The 27,290-nt window shown below is 39.0% G+C and overlaps 1 protein-coding gene across 3 annotated transcripts in view; it reads right to left on the bottom strand.

The window, feature by feature from the left end:
- Positions 1 to 8,279: 8,279 nt before the first annotated feature.
- The window catches only part of LOC111655879 (collagen alpha-1(XI) chain-like), an 86,674-nt gene continuing 67,663 nt past the window's right edge, over positions 8,280 to 27,290 (bottom strand). For 2 of the 3 annotated variants that reach the window (XM_023407414.2, XM_023407416.2), the window contains 21 exons: positions 24,476 to 24,529; positions 23,510 to 23,563; positions 23,347 to 23,400; positions 22,988 to 23,041; positions 21,445 to 21,552; positions 21,250 to 21,303; positions 20,874 to 20,927; positions 20,580 to 20,633; positions 17,965 to 18,018; positions 15,671 to 15,778; positions 15,389 to 15,442; positions 15,005 to 15,058; positions 14,265 to 14,372; positions 13,610 to 13,663; positions 13,483 to 13,518; positions 13,332 to 13,385; positions 12,593 to 12,854; positions 11,883 to 11,995; positions 11,599 to 11,667; positions 11,040 to 11,273; positions 8,280 to 9,967 (listed from right to left, as the gene is read on the bottom strand). In XM_023407414.2, coding sequence (XP_023263182.1) covers positions 9,821 to 9,967; positions 11,040 to 11,273; positions 11,599 to 11,667; positions 11,883 to 11,995; positions 12,593 to 12,854; positions 13,332 to 13,385; positions 13,483 to 13,518; positions 13,610 to 13,663; positions 14,265 to 14,372; positions 15,005 to 15,058; positions 15,389 to 15,442; positions 15,671 to 15,778; positions 17,965 to 18,018; positions 20,580 to 20,633; positions 20,874 to 20,927; positions 21,250 to 21,303; positions 21,445 to 21,552; positions 22,988 to 23,041; positions 23,347 to 23,400; positions 23,510 to 23,563; positions 24,476 to 24,529 — 1,833 coding nt within the window. In that variant the 3' untranslated portion in view covers positions 8,280 to 9,820. The remainder of the gene's footprint in view (positions 9,968 to 11,039; positions 11,274 to 11,598; positions 11,668 to 11,882; positions 11,996 to 12,592; positions 12,855 to 13,331; positions 13,386 to 13,482; positions 13,519 to 13,609; positions 13,664 to 14,264; positions 14,373 to 15,004; positions 15,059 to 15,388; positions 15,443 to 15,670; positions 15,779 to 17,964; positions 18,019 to 20,579; positions 20,634 to 20,873; positions 20,928 to 21,249; positions 21,304 to 21,444; positions 21,553 to 22,987; positions 23,042 to 23,346; positions 23,401 to 23,509; positions 23,564 to 24,475; positions 24,530 to 27,290) is intronic. The other variant, XM_023407415.2, reaches the window with a different exon arrangement.

Genomic DNA, 27,290 nt, shown 5'->3' with positions numbered 1-27,290 from the left:
AGGCGTCAGATCAGAGCTGCTACTGCTGCTGCCGCTGCTGCGTTTTGTGTCTGAGTGCAAGCGCAGAGAAAGAGAGAAAGAGCGCGAGAGGATATTAAGAATTTTTTTTTTGAGAGAAAACAAGATGTGGAAAAGAAGTGCTGTTTAAGTTTAGATATCAACTTTTATTTTTTAATGCGAACTGTCAACGTTAAAGGGTAAATTCACCCAAATTACAAAACTATTGTTTTTTAGCTTACCTCAAGTGGTATGTGTATGGAAGCCCACCTGTGCCAGGAAAAAAAAAGGAAGAAAAGTTAGGATGCATGAAAAAAAAATCATTTGAATTATGAAATACCAAATCAAAATGAGATAATGTCAAACTTATTACTTATTAGACTAAATAGACTCCAATAGTCCAACCCAAGGAACAAGGCTAAAGCTCCAGTTGGCCACAGGGGTCTGGCCAATCAGAGCTCCACCTTCTTCTTTGTTGATTGAATTTCATTTCATTTTAATGGTCACACAGAAATTCATTTTCCATTCATATCTGTGTGAAACAGGGTGAGACACAGTCATTTCCTGTCAGTAATTCATCTACCTCCTTTGCTTAGTTCAAGTGCTGCAGGAATGAGTCTTAAAACCCAGATATTAGTTAGCATTTTAGGACTTCTGGTTCTCTCGTCCTGAAGTTTAAGGGTTTTTTGAATGGGTTTACAGGTTTCAGAGGTTGTTGGGGACATTAAACATCATCATGTCGAACATGAAACACAATTTACTCACCAGTCCACCATTACAGCCTTGTACTTGTGTTTGTGCTTTTGTGAAATATAACTAACTTTGTAAGAGGAAATGCTTTTGCAGAAGAGGTAAGTAAATTAAACTACAAATTGGAAGTGTAGTAATGGTGACGTTTAAGTCAGACAACCATGGTGTAGTTCATTTTATAGCCTAACATTAGCTTTTTACTTCCATTGATTGTATTTTGGCTTCAAAAATCATAAAAGAATATTGTGCTGAACAATAATAAATGTTTGTTTATCGCAGAGCTTATTTTCTGCAGTAATCCAAAGCCCATGTAAAAATCCCATAGGCTTTTTGTCCAGGGAACTAGGGTGATGCTAACATCTGGGTTGGCCAACAAAAATACATCACACTATCTCATCATTTTAACTTAAACTTGCAATGTCTGGTATGGAGCAACATTATCATTCATTTGGAGTTTTGTTTTAGCCACCTGGTGAATGTATGTCCAATGTTCGCTCTCTTTTAACTTTGTTTTTGGTCTCTACCAACTCCTGAGTGAAATATTTTGGCTCTTTACCCCCTAAATGCTCCACTCTGTTCACCAGCTTGTCTTTAACTATGTCTGTCTGCTGTTTGGTGCTGAGTAGGTACTGGACAGCGAATCAATGAGCTGAAAACTGCTACAAAGCTCTGTAAAGCCAAGGTTAGCTGCAGTTTCAGATGATAATTCTTTCTAAGTTAGTGTAAATGTTCATTATAGCCACTTTAAAAGGTCTAAATTCTGACTTATTATCTCATACCTTGCAGGAGCCTTTTTATTTTCCTGTTTTTAACATTTAACATATTTTTTCATAAACATGAAAATTCATCTCTGTATAAGCTCTCAGAAATGAGCTTATCAGGCCATACAAAGACTTTGCTTTTGGCAGTTTTGATTGGAACTATTCACAAAAGATATAATCCGTATGAACACTATTCGCGGCAAGGTCTGTGGATAATAAGGGCACTATGTCTGGAAAGATGGAGATTGCAAAAGTTTAAATCATATTTTTCAATGCTTTGGCCACTACAAACAAAAGTCCCATTCACCTCCACTTTATTTGGATAGCAGTGGAAATATCAGACTGACAACTCAAAACCCACGCAAACAAAACAAAAACTTATTGCATGGCTAGATAGCTACAATGTGTGGTAAACAGAAAAAATTATTGAACTTATCTTTTGTATTTTGAGTGAACCGACTGAGTCCTGATTTCTAAGACCAGGAGAATTAAAAATCTGTCATATTACAGAAACAAATGACACAAAGCTTTCTGTGCTTTAATAATGTTCCTCTAAGGCCAAAACCATTACTCACATATATATGAAACAATGTTTCAGTGCTTCAAAAATTGAGATGAGGTATTAAATATTATGTGGAGTACCCATTATGCATACAAATAGAGATCACTGTTTGTGCAGGAGTAAGACACACGGCTGTTTATTCAGCTTTTGTGCTCAAGCTGTTTTACTTCAGCTGAGTTTTCAAAGAGATGACTGGCAAATTTTTGTGTGAACATAAACCTTATAAGACACTTACTGTTTTGAAGACTGGAAATATTTTTTTTTCAAAAAAAAAAAGTGCTTCAGGCTACCTTTGTTTGTCATCTATTTAATTTCTCTTTACCAGTGCTCCCACTGTTTTTCATGAACACTTTCTGCACTATTTAAGGGAGTGACGCAACCATTTGGGGGGGGGGGATAGGAGTAAAACATCACTAAGTTTATATTTCATAATAATAAGATGACCCAGTTTATAAAAACATTGCATCAAGGATTAAGAGTCTTAACAATATTCTTCATTAATTTTGATATTGTGCTATTGCTTAATTATATAAAGCGTTTTTCAAATGGATATCCCATTTTCTAACAAAATACTTAATTGATCCTGGATAAAATCCCTCAGACAAGATTCTACTGAACCTATGATATATGTATCATGTCTGCGTGTTAAGATTTGACAGAGCTATGACTCAGAGACGGGGTACAAATCTTAACACAAATTGCAGATATCAGGTGCTAAAGGTTTTAAAGTATCTTAAACTGTTTCCATGAGCTGTGTGTCACATCCTTCAGCAGCTTAAACTCCTGACCGTGTTGATAAGCTGGACAAATCAATAGGTGAAATACAATAACTTACCCTAGAACACTGTACCTTTTGCCTCATGCTTTATCTTAGCCTCATATCTCTCCCCCATGCCTCACCTAACTCTCCTGCCTCCCCCACCTGGGAGGCGCACCTCACAGTCTGAAAACCTCTGGATAGATAGTAACATTCATCTTGTCTCTAGTATGGCTGAACCTAAACAGCTCTTGACTTAATTGGGCCTGAGCCATGGCTTCTGTACTCAGATTGCCATTCAGACCTTCCCCTAGAGGCCGTTAACAGACTGCAGCCAGAGCCAGAGCATGTCCTTGACTATAGAAGTCACCTTCATCATAGTGGGAAGCCATCCACTTTGGTATGCCAATCACCATTTTTTTTTTTTTGAAAGGTTTTTGCATTTGTTTAAATAGAGAAAAAGCAGCATGGATACAAGAGGGTGCAAATCTCTGTCAGGTTAAGTGAGCTGGTGCACACATGGTTTCAGATATAAGGTTGGTTTGGGCTGTGGTGATCTGCTTTTAAGCTTTTTCTGGGCTGCCAGTATAAACTTGAGACCTGAGGACAAGGGGTGTCCCCATGGCCTCTCTAGATCAGCAGTCAGCAGCAGGTTAGGATGAAGTGATGGGTTGGGCAACGAAGCACAGTACTGTTGGAGTGTTTCCCAGTGAAACTGTTTGAACAGGGAATACTTGAACTCAAGGAGTGTCTTTGACAGGAGGAGACAGAAGTTTCTTGGCGCACTTGAACAAAGGGTTTTTGTAATCCATGACCTGCATTCCTGATGAATTTCTCTCCAGCAATAACAGTGGCTTCTGCTTGCTTTGTGGCTCATTCCAGTTCAAATTGGTTATGACATATGATTAGCCCGGGTATCTTTTGCAGTTCAAATACACTTTAAAATTTGCTTCAAAAATGCATTTAATGAAGTGGTGACAAAAGAAAACTCAACACACCACTGAAAAATGTTAATGCTGTAAACACAGCAGATTTATTGTGTCTGTAGGAATTCTTGTCCTTCCAGAAAACTGAGATAACAAGCAATTATCTTGCTACAAAAGAGACGGCAGTCAATACAAGCTGTTTCTAATGTTCCTCTCCAGAAAGCTGAAAAGTACATTGGCTATTTTAAACAAGTCATCTTTATCTTCCTTTATCCATGAAAGAGAACACTCTTTGTTCTTTTGCTTCAATTACGAAGTTTTACACCCATTATCTTTCCAGTACAACAGTCCAGTTTCTCACTCATGATCACTATGCAGTTTTGCTGAAGCTGTTGGAGGGAAAATGCCTTGGTTAGAGCAGCTTGATGCCAGTTAGCTATCCAGAGTTTGCCCCCATCTCTCCACACAGTAAGATTTGCACTGTTAAAGTAATACTATAAGGGTCTAAGGATTTAGGCTGTTGTATGTTGTACAGATAAAGACCCTGGAGGGCAGCTTATGATTTTGGGCTACTCAACTTAAGGTAACTTAACCAGAGTTGACTGTAAGAGTTAAATTTGAACACTATTTCCATTCACAGACACCCAACTATCATCCCAATCTTTTTGGCAACTACAAGAAAAATTTAGTAAATGCTATTGTTGCTGCAATACAACCAGCGTTTTTAAGGTGACAAGATTTCTGAAATGCAAACTGGGGCGGTCAATATATCATTCAAATATCCAATTTTTTTATCTAGGAAATAAAAAAGGACAGTCCAGGATGCACTTTGTCCAATATTATTGAGAATCAGTTCATTGAAAATGTATGGACGACAAACACTAAAGGTCAGACTATTAAAATATGGTGACTTCTTTGAGATAGAAGGATCCACTACTCAAACAGCGAATGCCCTTCTCATTTTGGTCCTGACTCAAGACCAATTTATCTCTGCCAATAATTTTGTTGTTTTTGCTATTTTTCTACATGAAGCTTAAACAGATAATAAAGTACCACTGAGCCCTCTTATGACCCAATAAACTTTTGTTAGTAATGAAATGGTACATATAGTTAGCTCAGATAGGTTCTCCACAATTCAACTGTTCAGTTAATTAAAAAAAAATATGAGTACAAAGGTATAATTGATTCAGATTTACTGGCATCATGAATCAGCAAGAAGCAGTAGTGAAGTCCGATTGTCAGTCCATTCCTGGATTTAGTCCATAAAAGTCCGCAGATCAAGAAAACCAAAAGGGGTTTTCACAAAAAACATTCCAGGTTGTGAATATTATCACGTTAAGTCCATTGCAGGCCATCGAGACACTATTTCACTTCATCCAACATGAAAACATTTTCAAGTTCTGACTGGGGGCTCTGGGTTTGTTTTCGTTACTTTCCAGTTATGAGCTCCTAACTAATTAGTGAATCAGCTGACCTTTTCTCCGCCCAGAGACAACAACATAAGTAAGTAAGTAATATTTGATTGGATAACTCTATTTTGATGAAGCTGCTATAGCTAGCAGCCAACCCCTTCTGTTGGCCAAAACAAGCGCAACGCTAGACGTCTGCTTGCCTGTTTTACTGCCCGTCTTTCTCTCTCCGTTTTGTAATTCACGATGAAAACAATAGACATATAAACGGGGACACCTCCAACCAGGAAAACGGGGACGGACTTACCAGTGTAGCAGAAACGTTGCGAGTTCAGTATCAAACTTCATTCCTTGAGCTCTTACTGAAGCTAACATGCTAACCAGCTAGCTCCGAGTCCGACCTGTCTGTTACCTCTTATTACTGCTGCTAAAGGGCGAATGATAACCTCTTGTATTACGGACAAAATGGCCGAAGCTTTTGTAAAGGCATCATCACCACCACCTGCTCCCGGCAAGAAACCACGATGGGCGGCAGAGAGTCCTTAAAATTAGCCCCTTAATCAGACCAAAAAAAGTACATGGCAAAACACCTAGGTTAACTGTGCATGCACCGCACTACCCATATTGATGGTCCAGACAAATGCTATATTGCTAAATTTGTGGATGTAGCAAAAAAAAAAAAAAAAAAAAAATATATATATGTATATATATATATATCTTATATATATATATAGATGGGGGGGGGGGGCGTTTAGTTCATCCAATATCAGAGACTGGAATTGTTTATTGCCTTAAATTTGATTGTCTCTTTGTGTTAGTCCTCAGACAGAATGGAAACCTTCCACTATTTTCTTGTCCTCTGGCTTAATTCAGGCTGTGATACAGTCCAGCCCTTCATGACCCTGGAAAGGATTGAATGGGTAGAGGAAATTTGTAAGAATAGTGGAGGGAGAAATTTAACATTTCCATTGAATAGACAAAAAAAACCTCCCTCTTTTCTCCTTTCTTTGAAAACTGCCTCTCTTCAGATGTGACTGTGGCCCTCGGCAGCCCTGGAGTTTTGACAGAATTTCTTTGGCATGTTGACCAAAGTGGGCGTCCCAGCAGATCGGCTATGACTAGCTGGTCTGCTAGTCATAGCAGACAAGCTAGGTAGCCCAGCGATGCCGACCGCTTTGGGATGGATAGGTTCAGAGCAAGCATCGACTACAGCCTTATTTTTCTTTCTTTGTGTGGATTCAACAACCAATTTCAACAGCAAAACATGTTCTTCTGCCTTGAGAGATGAAAAACAGGTGGCCCTGTATTAATTTAACAACGAGAAGAAAATATAATGATGACTGGCCAAAGTGGCCATCAGCCCAAGCAAAATTGTCAGGCACACAAATGTTGTGATTACTCATCACCATATGTGCTTTCTCTGACCGAACAGGGTGACAGCATGCAGGTTTAAGAAGTACACAGAGACCGCTACTAACAGATTTAATGATTCATAGAGCAGAATGAAAACAGTTCTGAAATTCATCAGCCAAAGCTCAACAGACTTCACGAAAGTCAATGTTTTTCCTGTAGATCTAAAGTGTTGCTGAGACCTGGCAGTTGGCAAGGCTGAGATCGAGGTTTGTTAATCTGAGCATTGTAGTTACTGCTGAAAAAATAGAGATTTGTATGTTTCTTAATATAAAGATTCCAAATACTAGACATGAAACTCATTGCGAGCAAAGTAGCTTTTGAAGTGCTGTGTCTCACCTACTACCAAGATCTCTTGTTATATCAAAGATTGATTAAAAAGTGAAATTCCAACCAGGTGAGTTGAAACCAGCAGACTTAAGTTAAGTTGAAATGTTTGTTTTAGAAGCACTGCATAAAATGTCATGAACAGAGTTTAAACTTTATGTATGTTTATCACTGTCTGTCTGACAACTTGACATTAGGCGAGGGTGTATAGGCCTGAATCTTAACAGTGGGTAACAGTATGTTGCTGCTTTTGACAGTGTATTTACAGTTAGAGAGAGTATAAAGTCTGTCATTACATGTTTTATTTACTTGGTGTGACCAAGAGGAGTGTCAAGTGGCAAAGTTGTCGGACACATTTAGAAGTTTGGACACAGAGAGATTTTATGTTGTCAGAGTTGTGTTGTTGTAGATGTGTCAAAAAGTGTTGCAAGCCAAAATACTCTGCAGATCTAAAAATAATCAGTAAGAATGAAAGAAATTTAGCCTGCAGCTCATTTTGAGCATTTGCTTATACCACATGCAAACATTTAATAATGAGATAATTTTTGTATTTGCCTCTTGATTCTGATGTAATCCTTAAACTGTACATGTAGCTTTTAAAGATAACATGCACAAGAAAACATCATTTCTGTTTTTACTATTTTCGATATGATGGAAAGTCATATCTGCTTTTCTGTGGCATATAATTTGTAAAATCTGATGGTTTGCATGTTTCACTATCATAAATGTTATCTGCTCCTTCATACTCGACATACAAGAGTAACAAACTGAATGGGGAAGAAAAGATAATCACTGTCAATTTGCATTTGCTGGAGACTCTTCAGTAGCACAGACAAAAACACTGCACAGCTGTTATTATGTGGATCATGTTGTAAATTACACTTCATTCATAGAATAGGAATCAAGAAATCACATAAAACATGAAATTTACACACGACGTCTCTGCTGTATGTACAGATGAGCTGATTGACGCTGTCTCTGAAAAGTCAAAGTTTTGGTGGTTGCTGTGCTTTGAATTGAAACTAAATGTTGACAGGGTTGCTCACACTCACAGGTGGCACAGAGAGTTCTCGACTGTAGCCACTCAAAATCTTTAACAGAATATCAACAATGTCAGATAATTGGCCCGAAAAATGGCAGTTTTTGAGGCAAGGGTAGCACTGTGGAGTCTATTTGTCTGACATGTGGTTTGACTGAAGCCAGTGGTGCAATTAGGAAGCGTAAGGAGTGTTGCTGTCATGCAGTGCTGGCACATAAGATTTCAGAATACATGCATTGTATGACCACCATTCATCATATTTCAGCTTAACACATTGGTTCTAATTAAAGTACTTCCCTCACTTTTAGGATAAAGGATAATCTGCAAGTGAATGCAAACCATTGCAATGTGCATTTGGCAAAGCACCAAACATTTATTTCAGTTGTACATAGGTTGTAAACATACTGTCATTACACAGGTTTGAAAGCGGCTCTGAAGTCTATGCTATCATAGCTGTAAGCTAAGGAGGTGGAGATGCAAACAGATCTTGATCAAAGTCAAATCTGAGTCAGAGAAAGAAACTGGAGGAGATCACAGCACCTGGACTCGGCAGATTCAATCACATGAGCCCAAACACTTGGAACCACTAATCCTCCTAATCTTAAATTATCATTGTGAAGGAAGGCAATATGTAGAAGGCAGCGCAGAATCACAAAAAAGAGCAATATTCATTTTTGCACCCATAGCCAACAATACAGACGTTCAACCCAACACTTTTCAGAATCCAGTTTTAATATTTTTTGATTCAAGGCACATGAAGACATTTTGTTCATTGTTACAAAGAAGAAAATCAACAGGTTTTTTCTTTTTGTGAATTTTAAAAAACAAAAACAAAAAACAACTGGATGAATTTAACTACACAAAAATCTTTTCTCTTTGTAAATTAGCCACCACATATAATGTAAAACATGGTCGAGGAGCCAGATATGTCCACATTTTTAAAGAAACTGAGGTATAACATCTTGGTGAATAAAGTCTGTCTGGAAGAATAAGCCCTTTCTTACAATATTTATATTACTATCTCATCTTAGTATGGCTTAATTTCCTAATGGGCATACCCACTGGTATGACATGAAGAAAAGACAAAATGCTTTTTGACTTTAAGTGTTGTGTTCCTGTTTTGTTTGTTCTCATAAAAGTCAAATAATGAAAGTTATATTATTTACAAAATGATTATTTTATACTTACAAATTAGAGCTTTTGTCAAATTTTGTCAAGAATGTTTTCAGAAGACATAATATTTCTCATCAAATTTGTCCTTAGCAAACATCAAATATATTTATAGGATTTATTTGTAATATAGTTATCCGAATATTTACTTAAACTTTAAGAGCTGGGGCACATGCAAGTTTTTAGAGTGGATTCGGAAAGGAACAATATTGTACAAAATAATAATAATAATTACAGTTTTATCAAAAAGCACTTTTTGTAGCACCTTGAGTGTTTTGTGATTCTGCACAAAAGCACTTCTGTGGTTGTATTCAGAGCAGCACCTGGAGCATCCAGAGAGGGAGGCGTGGTGGGAGGGGAAGGACAAGGGAGGATGGGGCTTGGGGTGAGTGGATCCTCTCTCTGTTGCTGAAAGTGCGCCACTGTCCGCCACGGCATCAAATGTCCTTTTCCTGATGTCACTCCCATTACTACGTTATAGTCATGTGATTCTGGCCCTACAAGGGCGAGGAGTAGATTCCCCTGGTCAGCGCTTTCATGACAGGGTCTGGGGGCACTCTTCTTCTCCGGGCTTGAGTGGATCTTCTCGGCAACAAAAGAAAACACAGGTTTTTGCTTGGCGGGGAGAGAAGGTAAAGGTTGTCGGATCTCAGCATGTGGGTGTTAATATGTACCCTCTGACCCTGTCCTTCAGCGGGGAGTAGGGGCGTGTCTAGCCGAGGAAACAGACAGGGCCGACCTCGAAGCCAAACCTCTGGTTGGAGTCCCCAAAGTCATTCAGCATGACGTCAATGATGGGCAACTGGTCGATGCGGGGAGTGTTGATCTCCATCACCGTCTTTGAATAGCCCTGCTTCAGCTACAAACACAAAGGGCAAATTATAGGACAGGTATTTAGTAAAGTGGTCCAAGTACATTTAGGGTGTTTCAGGAAACGTGTTCTAAAAGGAATGAAAATCATTCAGAAAAGCATCTTTCATATTTATGTCAGAAAAAAAGAAAAAAAAAAAAGTGTCCAGCACCAACCATGACCTTGAAAAAGCAGGTACAGATAGTGGATGGATGGATGGTAATGGAGGCAGCACACAATTTCTTATATTTGTCTTCAAGGAGCAGAGATGCGATTACATTGTTATTAGATATTATCCCTGAAGTATTTAGTTGATTTATTGATAGACAGACAATTAATCAACAAAAAAATTGATAATTTTTAAGGTGATTTATCAGACAAAGATGCCAAACATTCTCTGTTTACATCTTACCAAATTTTTTTGGGAGATTTGAAGATGTCAACTTGGGCTCTGGAAAACTGTGATGAACATTTTTCAATATTTTCAAAAATTTTACAGACCAAGCCTTAAATCAGTTTAAAGAAATTAAAGAAAGTGTCTCTTTATTTCTTCATCTGTTGCTCAAGTGTAAGAAAAAAGTCCCAACTGCTATTAAATCAACAAAAGCTATATACAATTTTACGTTCAACTGGGGCTGAAACTAACATCATTTGAACCATAGAATGTGATAAAATAGTGAAAACTGTCCATCACAGTTTCCCAAAGCCTCAGGTAACATGTGACCGAGTATTGGAAAAACAAAAGAGATGCAGCAAATATTCACATTTGCAAGTTGCAGATTAATTTTCTGTTGATCAACCGACCGGTTAATCAGTTAATCATTTCAGCTCTACTTTCCACAGTAGTTACAAACCATTAAATACTGTAAATCAAAGAGGACCTGCCACTGCAAAAATGCCTATCCAAAATCAGATTCTACTTTTGATCCCTTGATTCTTCGGTCCTGTAGCTGTATAAACATTGTCATATGACATTTTCAGCGTCAGTCTACAGTCTACATATTTGTGAGGATTAATGGGATTTCATGGGTTATAGCGAAAAGTTTAATTGCTAACTGAAAGTTAGAAAATGAGTGTTTACCGAGCAGCCATCCATCAGTGGCTTGATGAAGGGATTATTGTCGTAAGACATCTCCTCATCATTGGAGCCCAGGAAGCGCAGCGCCTTGTCATAGTTGTCAGCCTTGGCGTCGTACCAGGCCACAGACTGATGGCAAATATAGGTGAAGTTCTGCCGTGCCGAGGAGCTCAGCAGCTTCAGGAAGGTCATCTGCACTGTGTTGATGGTGTTTTCTGCCATGTCAACGTAGTTCAACTGAGGACGGAGAGTTGGAGAGCACAATAAAGAAAAGGAAAAGGAGGAGAAAAGAAAGAAAAGGATAAGTAATCAAAAGGATGCAGTGAGGTAAGGTGGAGAGAAAGATTGGAGTGAAGGGAAGAGGTAATTAAGAAAAGGAAAGATGAAACGGGGAAGGCAAGGAGATGTATGACAGAGGAGGGGAGGGAAGAGGGAGAAGAGAGAGATTGGTGGAAAAGAATTACTGTAAATGAGATAAAATGACAAAGCAGCAAAATGGAAAAGCTTCTAAAATGGATGTGAACGTCTACTTGGATGTAATAGGTTGTGGGGGTTGACTCACGATTTTGCCACGTTTAAATTCACTGAACCATGAACCTGGAGACTCCTTGGGCCAGTTGGATATTCTAACCTACAATAAAGAACAAACAAACAACTGGATTACTGCACAGTTCTTTTTAAACATTTCAGAGGATTCAGAGAGCAGATATCATCTTCTAAATTTTCAAAATGGAAAATTAAAAAAATGGCAGATCCAACTCTCTTCTACTTGCTATTACCATAAAATACCATTTGATTCAAGGCTGGTACTATATTAATCAGACGTCAACGGTGCCTAGGACTTACTCCTGTGGATTTCTTATCTGGGTAGATGCACGTTTCTCCACCTGCTGTGAAATTACAGAACACTTTGATGGAGTCTCCTATACAGCCCTGGTTTGGATCAATCCAGTATTCACCTGAGAGAGAAACACAGTTTGAGACACAGACAAGGCAGTGGTATGAAGCAGAGTTTAGACTACTACTGCTGTTTAATGTTCACATCATCCATGATAAGATTGCTCAGGTTTTCACTTGGGAAGACGTCAACAGGGAAGTAAGAAATGTTATTTATTCCAATATTCTAGCTTTGGTGTACAGCTGTTTAGAGCTGCTTCATTGATTAATCCATTATCTAAATACAATTAATCAGCAACTGTTTTGATAATCGATTAATAATTTAAGTAATTTTTCAAGCAAACATTTCAAAACCAGGTTTTTGAAATGTAAGAATTGGCTTCTTTTCTTGATCTGACGTTATAGTTAATTGACTTTTTTGCCAGGGCAGCTTGTATCTAGTCGGAGAGGCAAAACCCTGGACACAAAACAACACTGCAAAAATCACTTGACTCTGCTTTCAAAGCTTAATTGCTGTGAGCTCATGAGAGATGAAGGTGACCCAGATGAGTATGTGAACATTTTTATCAGCTCCTCTCTCTCTCTCTCTCTCTCTCTGAATTTCGACAGTTAGACAGTTGGCAGTCTGTCTCCACGGTTATAAGACGTCTCCAACTTACCATCTGGGTAGTCAGGCTGGCTGAGGTGCAGGTCGTTGCAGGTCCTGGCAGGATTGTCTTGGGTGCCCATGGGGAACTTCATGCGCTCGATGTCTTGTTTGAGGTTGTTGAGGGAACCAAAGACATCCTCCATTCCCTCCATACCCACACCATCAACGCCGTAGTCGGCCAATGCCTCATCTCCCTGCATCTCAGCCTGTCGCCTGGTCTTTCTGGCGGCTTGCTGAATGGGCAGCGGCTGGATGACGTCACCAGGTGGACCCTGAAGCACAAAGGTAAAAGCTCAAGCAGATAAGTGTTTATCAAGGGATGGTTTTCTGAGTGTGAATGGTCTTCGTTAACCTACCGAATTTCCCAGGATAGAAGAGTCTATGACAATCAACTAGCAGTTATTTTCATGATCAATTAATCTGCCAATTATTTTCTCAATTAATCGATTAATTGTTTAGTCAAAATGTAAATAAATGCCCATCCGAATCTCCCACATCCCCTTGGTGACGTCTTTGGATTGGTTGTTTTATCTGATCAACAGTCCAAAATCAAAAGATATTCAATTTACAATGATAAAGCAAATTACATCAAACAGCTGCTGATTTGTTTTCTGATGATTTACTAATTGATCAATTCACAACTCGTTTGAGCTCTAGTGAGACCAGCAGTTTCCAATCATAATGTTATTGTTGCACATTTATTCTCCATAATGCCTGTCTAATTTAAAGAAAATAAACAGGTGACTTACAGGGGGTCCAGGTGGTCCAATCAGTCCAGTGTCTCCCTTCTGACCAGCTGAACCCTGACCAAAAACAAACATCATTGACATAATTAGAAAGGAACCCAATTTTATCAAACAGAAGCATCAAAACACCGAAGAGGATGGAAACATGACTTACACTTGATCCCTTGGATCCCTTCTGTCCCTGAGGGCCCTGTTGACAAAGCAACATAGAGAGATGAACAACAGCCATGATGAAACAGGGTGCAAAAATTCATATTTGTTTGACAAGAAGTTGAACTTACAGGAATACCAGGGGGACCGGGAGGGCCGAGAGGACCTTGGGGACCACCAGTACCCTTATGACAGATAACAGATGACGTTAATGGGAATGCAGCAAATGGAGATCTCATTTAAGATTTGGTATTTGATGGATGTGTTTGTCCAAAATGTCTTACAGTTGGGACACGGCCATATGGCTGAAGTGTTTTTATCAGTATATATATTATATTACAATATGGCGAATTCATGCAAAATTAGATATATAATCAACAAACTGTGCCAGTAACACTCAATGCCAATAACCAAGTAACCAGTAATGGAAGTTCCATTATTATACATTACATAAGAAAAAACCTTCAAACATGTAAACGGAACTCATTGTCTTAACTTATATTGAAGTTGTTCATAATACAATAATATTATTATAAATATATTTTCATATGATCGTTATATGCTTTTACTGAATGTGGATAAACCCAGCCCTACTAACAGTTTTCCATCACTATACATGTTTTAGCATTGGTGGGGTTCTCTTTCCTCTAACTCTAGGAGAGTCACACTTTACACATACATTTATGCACCTCTGTCACTTTATGTGAATCACATTCTTATGGAGACAAGTGGGAGCATTCATTATTTTAGGACACCATTGTCTGCCTGACACAGAGATTGACTTACAGAATCACCCTTGCCACCTCCAGAACCTTGAGGTCCAGGCAGACCTCTGTCTCCCTTCTCTCCGGGCTCCCCAGGGGGTCCGATCAGACCGATTAAACCTGGATGACCCTGGAGTAGGCAGAGAAAGAAAGAAATAACAAAAAGTGAGACAGAAATAGCATTGAAATAAATTCAGAGACCAAAACAATATGTGTACTAATTATCCATTTGACAAAAAGTAATTTTCATATCCACTAAAGTTTAATTTCTGCTCATTAATCACCAGCAGAAAATAAAGTTTTTATTTTCTTTTTAAACTGAAAAAAATATGCTAATTCACCTGCATCTTTATGCACAAAGCCTGGACAGACGACATCAGCACTGTCTTATTTTTGCCTATAAATAATTAGTGTGTTTATTGCGGTCGTCATATTTAACAATGGTGATCTGTCTCGGCACCTGCTGTTGGGCAGAGTTATGACCATCTGCTTCTGACTACTGCATGCTGGCATTAAACCAATGACCATTACAAAGATGGTATTATTGGACTTATACATATTCATTCACTACATTAAATCACGGTGTGAAAACTCCACACAGAACAGAGCCTTTCATCATCTCACTGGGAGAGAGTGAACAATGAGATAGAGGCAACAGGCCTAGATGTTTGCTTACTTTAGAAGCCTCAGATAAGGCGCATAAGGAGATATGAGGAATACACAGTAAAGCAATTTGAGATTAGCATCATAATAATGTCTTGCCTTTTCTCCCTTGGATCCAGAGTCACCTTTCATACCAGGAAGTCCAGGGGGTCCCTATGGAGGGACGGAATCAGTTTGTCAAGCATAAATCACAGTGATATGAATTCACATTATTTTACAGTGACAGCCAGCGCCAGAACTCTGCATTCATGGTGACTATTCTGTATCTATCCTGCAGAGTTACTGAGACAGCTGCTGTAAACAGCACTTCACTCATGGTAGTGGGTAAAAAGCATGGAACATACAGATGTTATTAATAAGTCATGGGCAGGTAGTCCTGCTGTATCATACATTCAGCACATTTTTTTATTTTTTTTATTTTAATAACACATACATCTTTTATTTTGTTTTTTTTTATTAGGACGGTGGAAGGAAATGTCTTACAAGAGGTCCAGGAGGGCCGTCTTGACCAGAAGCACCAGGTAGTCCTTGCTCACCCTGAAAAAAAGGAATAAATAATAACAGCCTTTGGCTAATAACATGAGAATTATTGGAATATTAGATTAGAGTATGCTGAACCTACATTTTAAGTAATAATGTTAAAAATGTATCCATAGGAGTAGAATAGTAGTCTTAATATATATAGTTGTACTAATAGTGCTCTTCAGTCTTGTAATTACTCCATGAAAATTTTTATTTTTTTTTATGTCACCAAGATCTACTCACAACAGGGCCAGGGATGCCACGTAGACCCTCAGGACCAGGCTTGCCAGAGGGACCCTGAGGTCCCACAGGCCCAGTTTTCCCAACAGGTCCCTCTGCTCCAGCTTCTCCCTGTTAAACAAAGGACATTAGCAATTACTCCCTTTTCATGGTCTATAGAACTCATACACTCCTGGGCACTTAAAGTCCTCTGGGCCCTGTACTATACACGTTAATATAAAAGTCAAATATGTCGGATAACAATGACAACAGCAATTTCATCCACCTTGATAATTAAAGCAAAATCACATCTGAAAGTCACATTGCTCAGTATTCTGCAACGTTTTTCTTCCTCAAAACCTCAGATTGGAAGGATTCGAGGATTTGTAACATCCACACAGATCAAATGTTACCAGAAGTCGTCTATTGTCTCTGAGCAGGAACAGCGAGTTTTCATGTATTGAAGTTCCAGAGATGTCATATCGACTAGGATGATAGGAGGAGGGGGATTAAATTGTTCTGACAACCAATTAGGCCTGGAGTTGACACTCAAGGATCACCACGCAGGCTTTGTCTTGTTTCCATCAAATCAACTCTAATCCTTTACCTCAATGTGGATAGAACGTGCACCTTGTATATGCGTGTGTCTGTCCGACAGTGTATGCTTGTGAAGAGGAGAAATAAAGAGATGCAGGATGACGAAGAACAAAAGAAAGCGCGAGGGGCCATGTCAGAGATCTGTCAGGTTTTCTGCCTGAGCATTTCTTTCACCCATCTGATTGTGGAGACAAACAATTTTCTTTAAGGCTTACAAAGACACTAGCATGTTATGGATTTCAACAAAGCAATCAAACTCTCTGTTTGCCTCAAGAAACCCAACTGCTGCTTCTGTGAGACTAATTCACCAATAAATACACACCTGAGCACAACAGAGGAAAGAGTTTGAATGGGTATTCTTTTCTTATTTAGATTATCAACTCGACATCTGTCATCACAGACATTTCATTATGTTTTATTGTATATTTATGTGTATTTTATAACACCTTCAGGCAGAAAATTTGGCAACCATTTATAGAGGGAAAGAAAGAAGTTAGAATTTCTATAAGCAACTTAACACCCAATTGTGAAATCAAACCACTACTGAGAGCTTATTGTTGAAATGGAAATACTAATGAATGTACAGCAATGATATACTTTTCTGTTTAACACTTAATTTATAGATCTGAAAACTCCTAAGAATTCCCTAGACTATTTCTTGGAAATAAATCCATTTCGGTACTGATTATTGGGAAAACAGCAATGTCCTTGAAAAAAAAGCATAATTTAAACCCATGTAATTTTATTCATTCATTCATTGCAGAAAATTTTAAAATTGCATGCTGCCTGTAGGCAAATTTCACATTTTGTCCTGTCCAGCTAATCTCTCAAGGTTAAGCCAGCAAGCAAAAACAGTAATAATTAGATGTGTACCAATTCAACACTTTCTCTATTTTGCCTATAATTTGTACTAAATTAATTTTTTCTTAACCAGGAAAAGTCATGAAAATAAGGCATCACCTTTTACTTAGAAATCCAGCTAACTGAATTTATATGGTGTGAATTCCTGTCTTTGAAATTTCCACAACGTGATCTCTGATTTCATGATTTGAAAAATGTGAATGATTGAACAAGAAAATGTGGGTGTCACATATCTAAAATTTGACATTCTGTCTGTGATCCGAGAAAGGAAATTTGTCTGATCGATTCTATCAACGGCTGATTATCCTTGGTGGCACAAATGTTCAAGTGTGACTTTGTCATTTTGGTGAGTGAGTTTCACCTTTCCAATTGCAGCAACTTGAATACAGCTGTTTGAATTTTTGCACACTTGATTTGGTGAACCCTGTATTTGGTCTCTACCATCTGGCTTCACTGTGCTCACCAGCTAACTGTCGCTAACTGTGTCTGTCTGCAGTTTGGTGCTGAGGAAGTAGTGTACAGTGGATTAGATATTAGAGATCCTTCACTGATAACAGCTGCTGTGAGAGTGAACCCATACAGGAAAGTTGACAGCCAAACAAGAAGCTGAAAATCGCTATAAAGCCCTGTAAAGCTGAGGGGAGCTGCAGATTCATGTGATAGTTCTCTGTAAGGTCATCACTAGAAGAGAGCCTTACACACTGCAGACTGTCATTTGACACGTTATCATTGTAAAAATATCGACCGTAGCTGCGTCTTTGCTTTCATTTAGCCAACCCTGATCTCAGAAAGAATCATGTGTACTTCAGTAGTTGTTTGTAATATGTAAAACTCAAATTAGTGTTGAAGTCGTAACTTACCTTGGATCCCTTTTCTCCTTGTCTGCCCTCTTGACCTGCTCGTCCAATAGGTCCCTGAAAAGAACAACAACCAAAAAGCAATTCGAATTTTGTGCATGACTACTTTAAATAAACAAATTTAATATGTGCCTTTTACAACTTATTCAAAAGAGCACAAAACAGGTAATTATTCTGTGAAAGGGAAATTCTCCAACATTTACTGGCAAGCAGTAGTTTCATGTACACACTAACCGACCAGCTGAACCCTCTCTCACCTTGAACCTTTTTAAAGTGAGAAGGTTATTCGGGGCCACGCAACATCAGTGCGAGCAAATTGCCCTACATTCCAAACATACTGAGCTAAAAGCACATCAGCTTTTTCACCAAACAGCCTCTGGTCAAAACCTTGTAAGTGGGCTGTCATTTGCCATTAGAAACCATAATCAAACAGAGCAAACAAAAGCCACCGGTCTTCAATGTAGGTTATGAGCCCTGGCAACTGTGTATGTGCATTAGTGGATGTGTGTGTTGAATGTGTGCGTATGCAGGCATGTGTGCACCCGTGCGTGCATGGGTGCTAATGTAGTCAAGCAGCCATACGCATCAGTGAACACAAAACCTGAGTCAATTTCGAAGAGATATTGGGAAAGAGGCTAACCCAGCATTAATGGTGGAAGGATGAAAAATCATATCGCAAAGTCCATTAATATGGACATGGAACTGGGGTCTAATTTGTTCTGTAGCCTCTATCACCTGGATACTACCCCTTGGAATACAAATTCTGGGGGTAAAAAGTGCTTACCGGCGTTTTTAAAATGTACAATCAACCATCCAAGCCTGCATGTCAAATGAAGCCACAGAGTTGCATCGAACGCATGCAAGCAAGAGTATCAGATGCTGGACAAAGAGCATTTTTGGCAATGAGGCCACAATCTACCAAGGATAGATATTTTTAGTCATTTTAGCTCAGACAGATTATTTTCTGTCCAACAACCTGCAGGACTATATCATCACACGTACAGTGTGCTCATGACAAGCTTATAATAACAAGCTGTTATGGTCACATTTTGAATTCTCTATGGTGAGGAAAACTGCAAGGATGATCAATTCAGCATGTGGCTTCACTGTCTGATTTCTTATTCACAGTGGTGGAAGAAGTTCTCAGATCCTCTACTAACTGCAAGTACAAGTACCAACACAACAATGTAAGAATATTCCACTGCATTACAAAAGTCCTGCATTCAAAATCCTACTTAAAGCAAAAGCACAGAAGTATTGTAAGCCAAATGTACTTAAAATATCAAAAGCCAGAGTACTTGCGCTTCAAAAAACAGCCCCTGTGAGTAATATATTACCATAGATGACATTAGTTTGTTGACAGTAGTATTAGTACAAGTAGTTTAGTTCAGTGGTTCCTAACCTAGGGGTCGTTCCCAGTCCACAAGATAAACATTATTAATGGAGCAGAAAAAACAAAGTTCTGCTACACAAATTTGTATTCAGTTTTTTGACTTGTCCTTAGTCTTTGCTTTCTTTTTTAAATATTTGATCATGTCTACCTCGTTGAACAGTTACTTATATGAATCCATCTGAGGAGTTTATTGGGAAAATGTCTCTTTAGTAGAACAGCCGACATCACATAGACATCGGAAACAGGATGAGTGGCTTCAACCAGACACTGCTTTTTCGTTAGGGGTAACAAACCAAAAGATTTTGGAATCACTGATTTAATCCTTAACAATCAATATATATTAATCTATAAGCATATATTTGAATATATTTGCATATAATGTTTTTATTTAAGTAAAATCATAATCAGAAAAGTAAGTATTAACTACAGCTTAAAAATAAGGGAATGTAGTGGGGTAAAAAATACAATCTTTCCCTCTGATACGTAGTGAAGCTGCTAGAAATACAAAGTAATCCAAATGGAAATATGAACCTAAGTACATTGCTTGGGTAGAGCTATACTTCTATGAAACAGAGGAGGTATATTGTATTTTCTATGTACTGTATATGATGTTTGCATTAATATGTAGAGATGGCAGCAAAGCTGGTTGATGGTGATGCTCTGGAGCATAAGTTAGACTTCACTGAGCATCATCTCTGCTGAAGTACACAAATTAGAATGAATTCACTTTGAATATCAATCTCTCTGTTCTTAATCGCCATATTGTGCCAGCCTTTCATACAGAACATTAATGGCATGCTTTATTGCTAACTGTAAAAAAATTATTGCTGTAAATGGAAGGCATCGTAAAAATGCTACGCTAGTGAAATGAAATAATCTCATCTCAAGTCTGATGCGACAGAAAGGTCATCGAGTGCCAGAAAGTGAAGTGACAAGATAATTTCCTGACATTAGCAGCAGCAGCAGTCCTACTGCTTTCACATTACTGCCAGTCAAACTCACAGTATGTCATTATTCTCTAACAGAAAGATGTCAGTTTAACTAATGGACATCACTGCCTGTCAAGAGCATGTAGGTATATCTACACATGTGGTCAAAAATGTGTATCACCTTACAGTGACTAATAGATTGGAACCTTTAACAGCATTGTGAGTCTAAAAATAGAGAAGATCCCAAGAGCTGAACAGAAGTATCATCTCATACATCATTTTGGAAATGCACTCACCCTTTTGCCAGGCGGTCCAGGTACACCAGCCTCACCAGATGGACCTGGAGGGCCCTAAAATTGAATAGACAGAACACTTCACAAAAACTGAAGAGTTTTGTTATATAATGAGGTATCTCCCTCATTCGCACAAAGTGATTTCACTGAATAGACTCTATTAGGCTCTCCTGCAGACTGCATCACCATATTGTTGCTCTGTTTGCTTCACTATAAGTATTATACATTTCAGTAGCCCTGAATTTAAAATGTACAATAAACTGCAAGTGTTTGCACTGATAGAAGTTTAAGACTTACAGGTTGACCGGCCTCTCCATCATCTCCTTTGTCACCCGGTAAACCATCAAGACCCTAAACAAAATACACAAACATGGAATGATTTAACTCAATTCAACTCAACTCAAAAGATTTTTTCTCACAAAAATAATAAAAACCTATGCAAACAATAACAAAGTCCTGCTATGCAAAATGTGAAACAACAGTGAAACACAAAAATGAGGAAAATAAAGACATATTAAATAAACAAAGGCATTGCTTTTCACTTCATTTCTCACATTAGCAGTATTTTTTTCATAGTTAATGATACACAAGCATAATTAATTCACTGAATGCTACAATACCCTAAATATGATGCTAGACATTAGATTGATTAAGGAACAAATGTAGCACTTACAGCAGCACCAGGCTCGCCAGGTGGACCAGGGTCTCCTGGGAACCCGACAGGACCCTGCAGATAGATCGAGACACTGAGAATACTGATTTTGACTCAGATATCTGACACTAACAGCTCTGGCATATCTAATACTGCATCAGTCATGGCTGTGTGTGTGTGTGTGTGTGTGTGTGTGTGTCAGTGGAGCTGACATACAGGGTTACCCTTGGGACCGTCATCTCCAGGGGGTCCGCGGCCACCGGGGGGTCCAGCAGCTCCTGGTGGGCCAGTTTCTCCCTTCTCCCCAGTCTCTCCTCTGGGGCCCTGAGGGTAAACGCATCACAGGCTTGTCACCGTGAACAACACATGAGGGCTATATAGGCTACTTTGACAACAGCATGCTAAGCACAAGACAAATGTGTTATCACATCTGTCACTTCAACTTGCATCAACACACGCACCAAACTACCTCTAAGAACTGTGACTTTAAGAGATGAAAAAAGACCTTCTGTTGTACAGATTCATTTTAAAATCATAGTTCGATCTACTAAATGGTGACACTAAATAAACCTTATCTTACCAATATTGAGTAGTAGCAGACAGTGTCTTAAAGTGTTTGCTATGACTCATAGCAGCAGCTGAAGCATAATTACAAGCCCTGAATCGTTAGCTGGCCTATTACAGCTGAGCACTTCTCTAGTCGATACCAGCATGGCACCTTTGAAATTGACCCCGATTTGACGTGCAACACTGGCTCTATCTGTCACTGTAAACTGATGCTCAGCAGCCGAGGGATACGACAAGCTGATGGACTCAGACTCAGGGAGGGTGACTGGCCCGTATCCATAATCTCTCCATGATCTTATCTCCTCTTATTTTTTTTTCTGGGATTTTATTGCTTTATTGTCTTCTATTGCTTTAATACGTCATGTCTTTAAGTATCTGTCGTTTTGATTTAATACCTCTTCTTGTAGAGCACGTTGAGCTACATTTCATGCTATGAAAGGTGCTATATAAATGAAGTTTATTATTATTATTATTATTATTATAACTCAGGTGATTTCTCCTGCTTAGCCTGGATTGATGGCAGTGCTCTGCTCTGAGATATTCAGCATCAGGGTGCATACTGTGAATACTTCATCCTGATTTATACCACTGAGAAGTAAAAAGTAGAGGCAGTTTGCAGGCAAACATAATATGCTGCATCATGAAGCAGATTTTGTGCATGTTATGTGGATTGATGCATGTGATTGAACACTATTATTGGAGATATCAAACAATAAAATATTATTGTGAACACATTGTACACTGTTGTGGTGCTCCTTTAACTTAATAACTCGTGGGATATTCCGACTTTTGCCTCTAATAACAGCCTGGTGCAGGAGGTTAGATTAATGACACCACCAACAGTGGACGTAACCAAATGTGGCTGAGCTAATTATCCTCTGAAAAGCCCTCAGGTTGCGAGCGCTTCTTCACATCAGCCAACAGTAATCGGAGGTAAAATAAGAGGTGGAACAGCCCCATAGCTTAAGTGTCAAATAATAAGCATAATTAGCTGCACTCACATATATTCACAGGCACATTCTTCAAACAATCACAACTGTTTGAATTCTACCCACAATTGCATGTGGGCAGAATTGTACACACTGCTGGACTGTGTGCAAGTACTACATTTTTAAATCATCAGCTTCCTTATTTTTGAAAATAGAAAACACTCTCAGAGATGAGGAGTTCTTAGGCATGATACTGTACTTACGCCGATACCCGGTTCTCCAGGTGATCCTGGGTTTCCAGCCTCTCCGGTTTCTCCCTGTGATCATACAGTGAAATCATGGATTATCACACTTGCAGTAAACAATCCAGATAGTGCTGTCAGCTGACTGGTTCAGTGCTTTTAGTTTGTATCCTCCACTTCTACTTCAAACACACACAAAACACAAACTTTTTTTGAAAGTATTACACGGTAGTAAAAAAATCTCCTTGGGAAGCAGAAAGAGAAACACTTCAATTCACTTATTTTGAAGATAAACACACCATAGGAAATGAAAGGAATGTATTTTTCATGGCTGGTAAGCGCTAACTGAGTGCATGAAAAATGACCATGGATGCGCTTACCTTCTCACCAACACCTCCCATTGAACCAATACTACCGGGGGGACCTTGTGCACCCTGTGGGTTGATTACAGTGGCATTAGTTCATTTAATTATCCAAAGAAAATAAGAATCATGGATAACATGAAAAAAAAAAAGACAACAACAAGACAACAATCAAACTTACATTGGCTCCGCTGGGACCTTGAGGACCTCTAGGGCCAGGAGGACCAGGTGGACCCTATTGGCAAGAACAGAAGTTACACTATATTAAATGTATGCTCTACTTTACAAATAAATCCAGAATGACCAGGTGCTATTTTTTTTCCCGAATGGGTATGACAGTGCAGGATTTTTGACACCATTTATCATATGGGAAATGTGCAGAAAACATATGTTTATCTTCAGAAAGTACAGACTGCAGTATTTTCCATTTATTGGCTGGAGTTATATCTTCCTTTCAAAGTATTGTTGTATCAAAAAACAGCAGCAATACGAGGAAGAGTAGCAGAAGCAGTCTGAAGTAACCAAAAGCAGATTTGATTATCTTTAGAGAGCCACTGTTTGATGACACCTGCTGTATCATAGAAACTAGGGTTGTGAATGACAACCAGTGTGTTTCTTGTCAACACATGAGGTCTGAGACAAGAACAAAATACTAAGATATGGCTCAGCACAGCAAAGACAAGACCAAAAAGTCAGACTTTGTGAACACAGTGGGACACAGATGGGCAGAGAGACAGAAATACAGGCTGCTCTGTGTCTGTGCTTGTTGTGCTCGAGTGCTGGTGTGAAGCTATGTCAGAAAATCAAACCTCCATACAATATCTGTACATAATACTTGTCTGTTCTGATGATTCTCTGGCTGAACCCTCAGTTCTACATTGACAGTACTTTTATTGTAGTCGAACTGTACAAAAAAAAAAATAATAAAGGAAAGTTGAAAAAAACATACTGCGTTGGAACAGAGGATGCAAAGTTTTCGCCAGCTGATCTTCCACAGACTTCAAAAACATCTGCCAAATGACTGGTGGAGTTGCCAAACTCCACCACCAGCCAGAACTTCAGAACAATTTCCCACCTCACTGGGTTGTACGTGAAAACAATGTGAATCGCTGTAACAGAGAAAAATAACAAAAACAGCTGCACTCACCATTGGTCCAACGTCTCCATTCTCTCCCTTTTCACCAGGGGGGCCGGGCAAACCCTGAGAAGACGACAAATATTTGTCAGTGCAAAAAAAAAAAAAAAGGTCATGTGCGGCTGCACCTGAGACAAAACTACACATTGGAAAGGAGCATAAATACATTTCTGCTGCTCATTAACAGGTACTTTCAGATGATGTGTATTGAATAGTGGGCTTTAGGATGCAATGTGATGGAGAATGCATTAATACAAGCAGAGCCCCTGAGTGTAAACACACAATTAGTCAAACAGGACACCTATTGTAATTAAAGGGTATGGGAGGCTTGGGTATAATCAGCCTGTGTAAATTACAGGGTGGGAGCTCCATCCATCTATGTCCACAGGAAAGTGGAAACAAAGGGGACAGTGCAGGCGGTGCATATTATCCAGTTTTGGGATTCAATCATGCTTGACTAAAACAGTTTGAATACAACTTGGGAAGGTGCGTAACTGCGCCGAAAATGAAGGAGCTCTCGCTTGCTATTGTGGCTTATTGTCTGTCTGCATAATTGCAGTTATTGTTTGCCGTGTTAGTTTAACTCCGATGATGGAGCACGTGTTATCAATAGGTGGGTGGAAAGCAGCGGTAATGATAAGTTACTGTAAAGCCAGAATGACATGGATATCGATCATTGAGATCACGTGTGTAGTTTCAGTCCATTTTCTTGATTTACTGTACCTGCGACGGCAGAGAGGGCTAATTTATAACTGATTCTGACTGCGACTTTAGTCAAGGTAATAAAGCATGAGGGGAGAAAGAATGGAAAAATAAATGAGGCATCAACTTATTTCATGTATAATGTTTGGATGTGACGGGCTCTTGATCAGTGCTGGAATTGTCGGTGCTTGTTTGTAAAATATATGAACTAATGGATCAGGAGGATGGAAAAAAAGAGGTGTATTGTGGGTAAAATTGACATAAACCACATGCACACACACGACTCACTTATATCTACACATATCAGAGCAAATCAATAAATGTTTGCTCATGACTTTGCATTTTCCTCTATTTCCCACACTAGTCTTAGAGTTCTCGGAGTAATCAAATCTGATTTCTATGTCCACATCTTAACCTCTCGCTCTGAAGCATTCATCCTCTCAGCGAGCAACTCCAATATTCCACAGCAAACACAGCCCCACATGACGGAAGGCGAACCGAAGCCATTCATTCCCCATAGTCAAAAATCATTAATGCTACAGATAATTGCATTGAAGAGCTGAGCTTGCAGTGGCTGCTGCCATCTACTGAAGGGCAGCTTAGCCAAACATAATTAAAAGAGTGGAGATGGAGTGCATTATGCCCAATTAAAAGCCAATTGCACTTAATAACTCTGTTATCTGGCCCTATTGACCAGTGGGGTTTCGCTCTAATTTCATCCTCAGTGAGTCCTTGGATAATTGACTTTGAGATATTCTCAAGTATGCTGTTTCTTTATTCGTTGCCACCAAAGCAAGTTTCCTCAACTCTAGCTCATTGGCTTTAACGCTCTTGTCTTTTGCTCCTCTTTCACTCTGTTACAATTTTAAGGAAAAGAGAGCTGAATGGAGCAGAGTTGTGGGAGAGCAGCAACATAAAATTCAGCCTTAGTTTTAGAGTCACATCCTTATGGGACAGGTTTCTTGACATCTGACATGGTTACTGCACACACAGAAAATGTAATATAAGCGAGACTATGCAACTTTTGCTAAACAACAACTTCAAGTGACAACTGAGAGAGAGACACACACACAGATGCTAAAACAAAATGTAACAGTAGCACAAGAGTCATCGATGAACTAAACTGACAACATAATGTCAGTAAAACAGCAATACCCACCTACATGTTTCTAACATTAGGCACCATAAACTTCACAGCACACCTCACTAAGTACGGCTGTGTCTTTAACATCCCTGAGTGTATTGAACTGAGGCAGGTCGTGTTTTATTGTTTGTCATTTTAACTTTTTATGTGTAAAAAGAAGAAGAAGAAGAAGGTGTTATTTCCTCTCTCAGCACCAAAAATGGTACAATACTCTGCATGATTCCAAGAAAAACACTCATCTATGAATCAGTGAACTGTTATCATTACAAATGAGATAAGTAGCCCTAGATCAATGTGAATTGAGGGGGAAAAGAAAACTGCAGGCCAGTTTTATTTATTTTATTCTATCTGTTTACAGGGAGTCCTAGTGACTCGACAGAATATTTGTAATATCACAGGCAAGCAAATGTGTCAATCTTGGTATCCAAATCAACTTAGAACTACATCCTGACTGCCTAGTTGTTAAATCCTCTAGGTGATGAAGACTGTATGTTTATTGTAATATGTCTAATATGAGAAAATATTTGCAGAAGATAAATTAACTTATTCTATACATTGATTAAAATATCTGATCAAATAAGAGCTGCCACGGCAGCTGGTCTCTTATTTGGGCCCGGGAGCACTGCAGGGGAGCAGTTTACTGCATGATAATGATGCAGACTGAGAGGAAAAACCAACGGCAGCCTCCCTTCCACCATTAACGCTGCGGCAAAATGCCAAATGCAAAATGTTTGCAATGGGGATGGATTTTTAGCACTGTCTATGCTAAGGAAAGTCCTTGAGGCCGAAAAAGCATTATTTGCCCAGGAGCAATACAAAGTGTTATTAGGAGCCAAGGCTGCATTAATAAATTATGCTCTGGTTTGATGTAAATGATGCAAGGAGAAATGAAATGTCGGCTCATGGGGTATAGAGGAGCTCGCTCTGCTCTGGCTGGCTGAGGGAAAGTGAAGTGTGTACCGACTGAGCTGCGTTCAATGT

This window comes from Seriola lalandi, unplaced genomic scaffold, assembly GCF_002814215.2.
Source record: "Seriola lalandi dorsalis isolate HSWRI2012SDOR001 ecotype SW California unplaced genomic scaffold, Sedor1 jcf7180002054334, whole genome shotgun sequence".
Taxonomy (NCBI): Eukaryota; Metazoa; Chordata; class Actinopteri; order Carangiformes; family Carangidae; genus Seriola; species Seriola lalandi.
The sequence above is the reverse complement of the archived record's forward strand: the minus strand, read 5'-3'. Positions and strand labels throughout refer to the sequence as shown.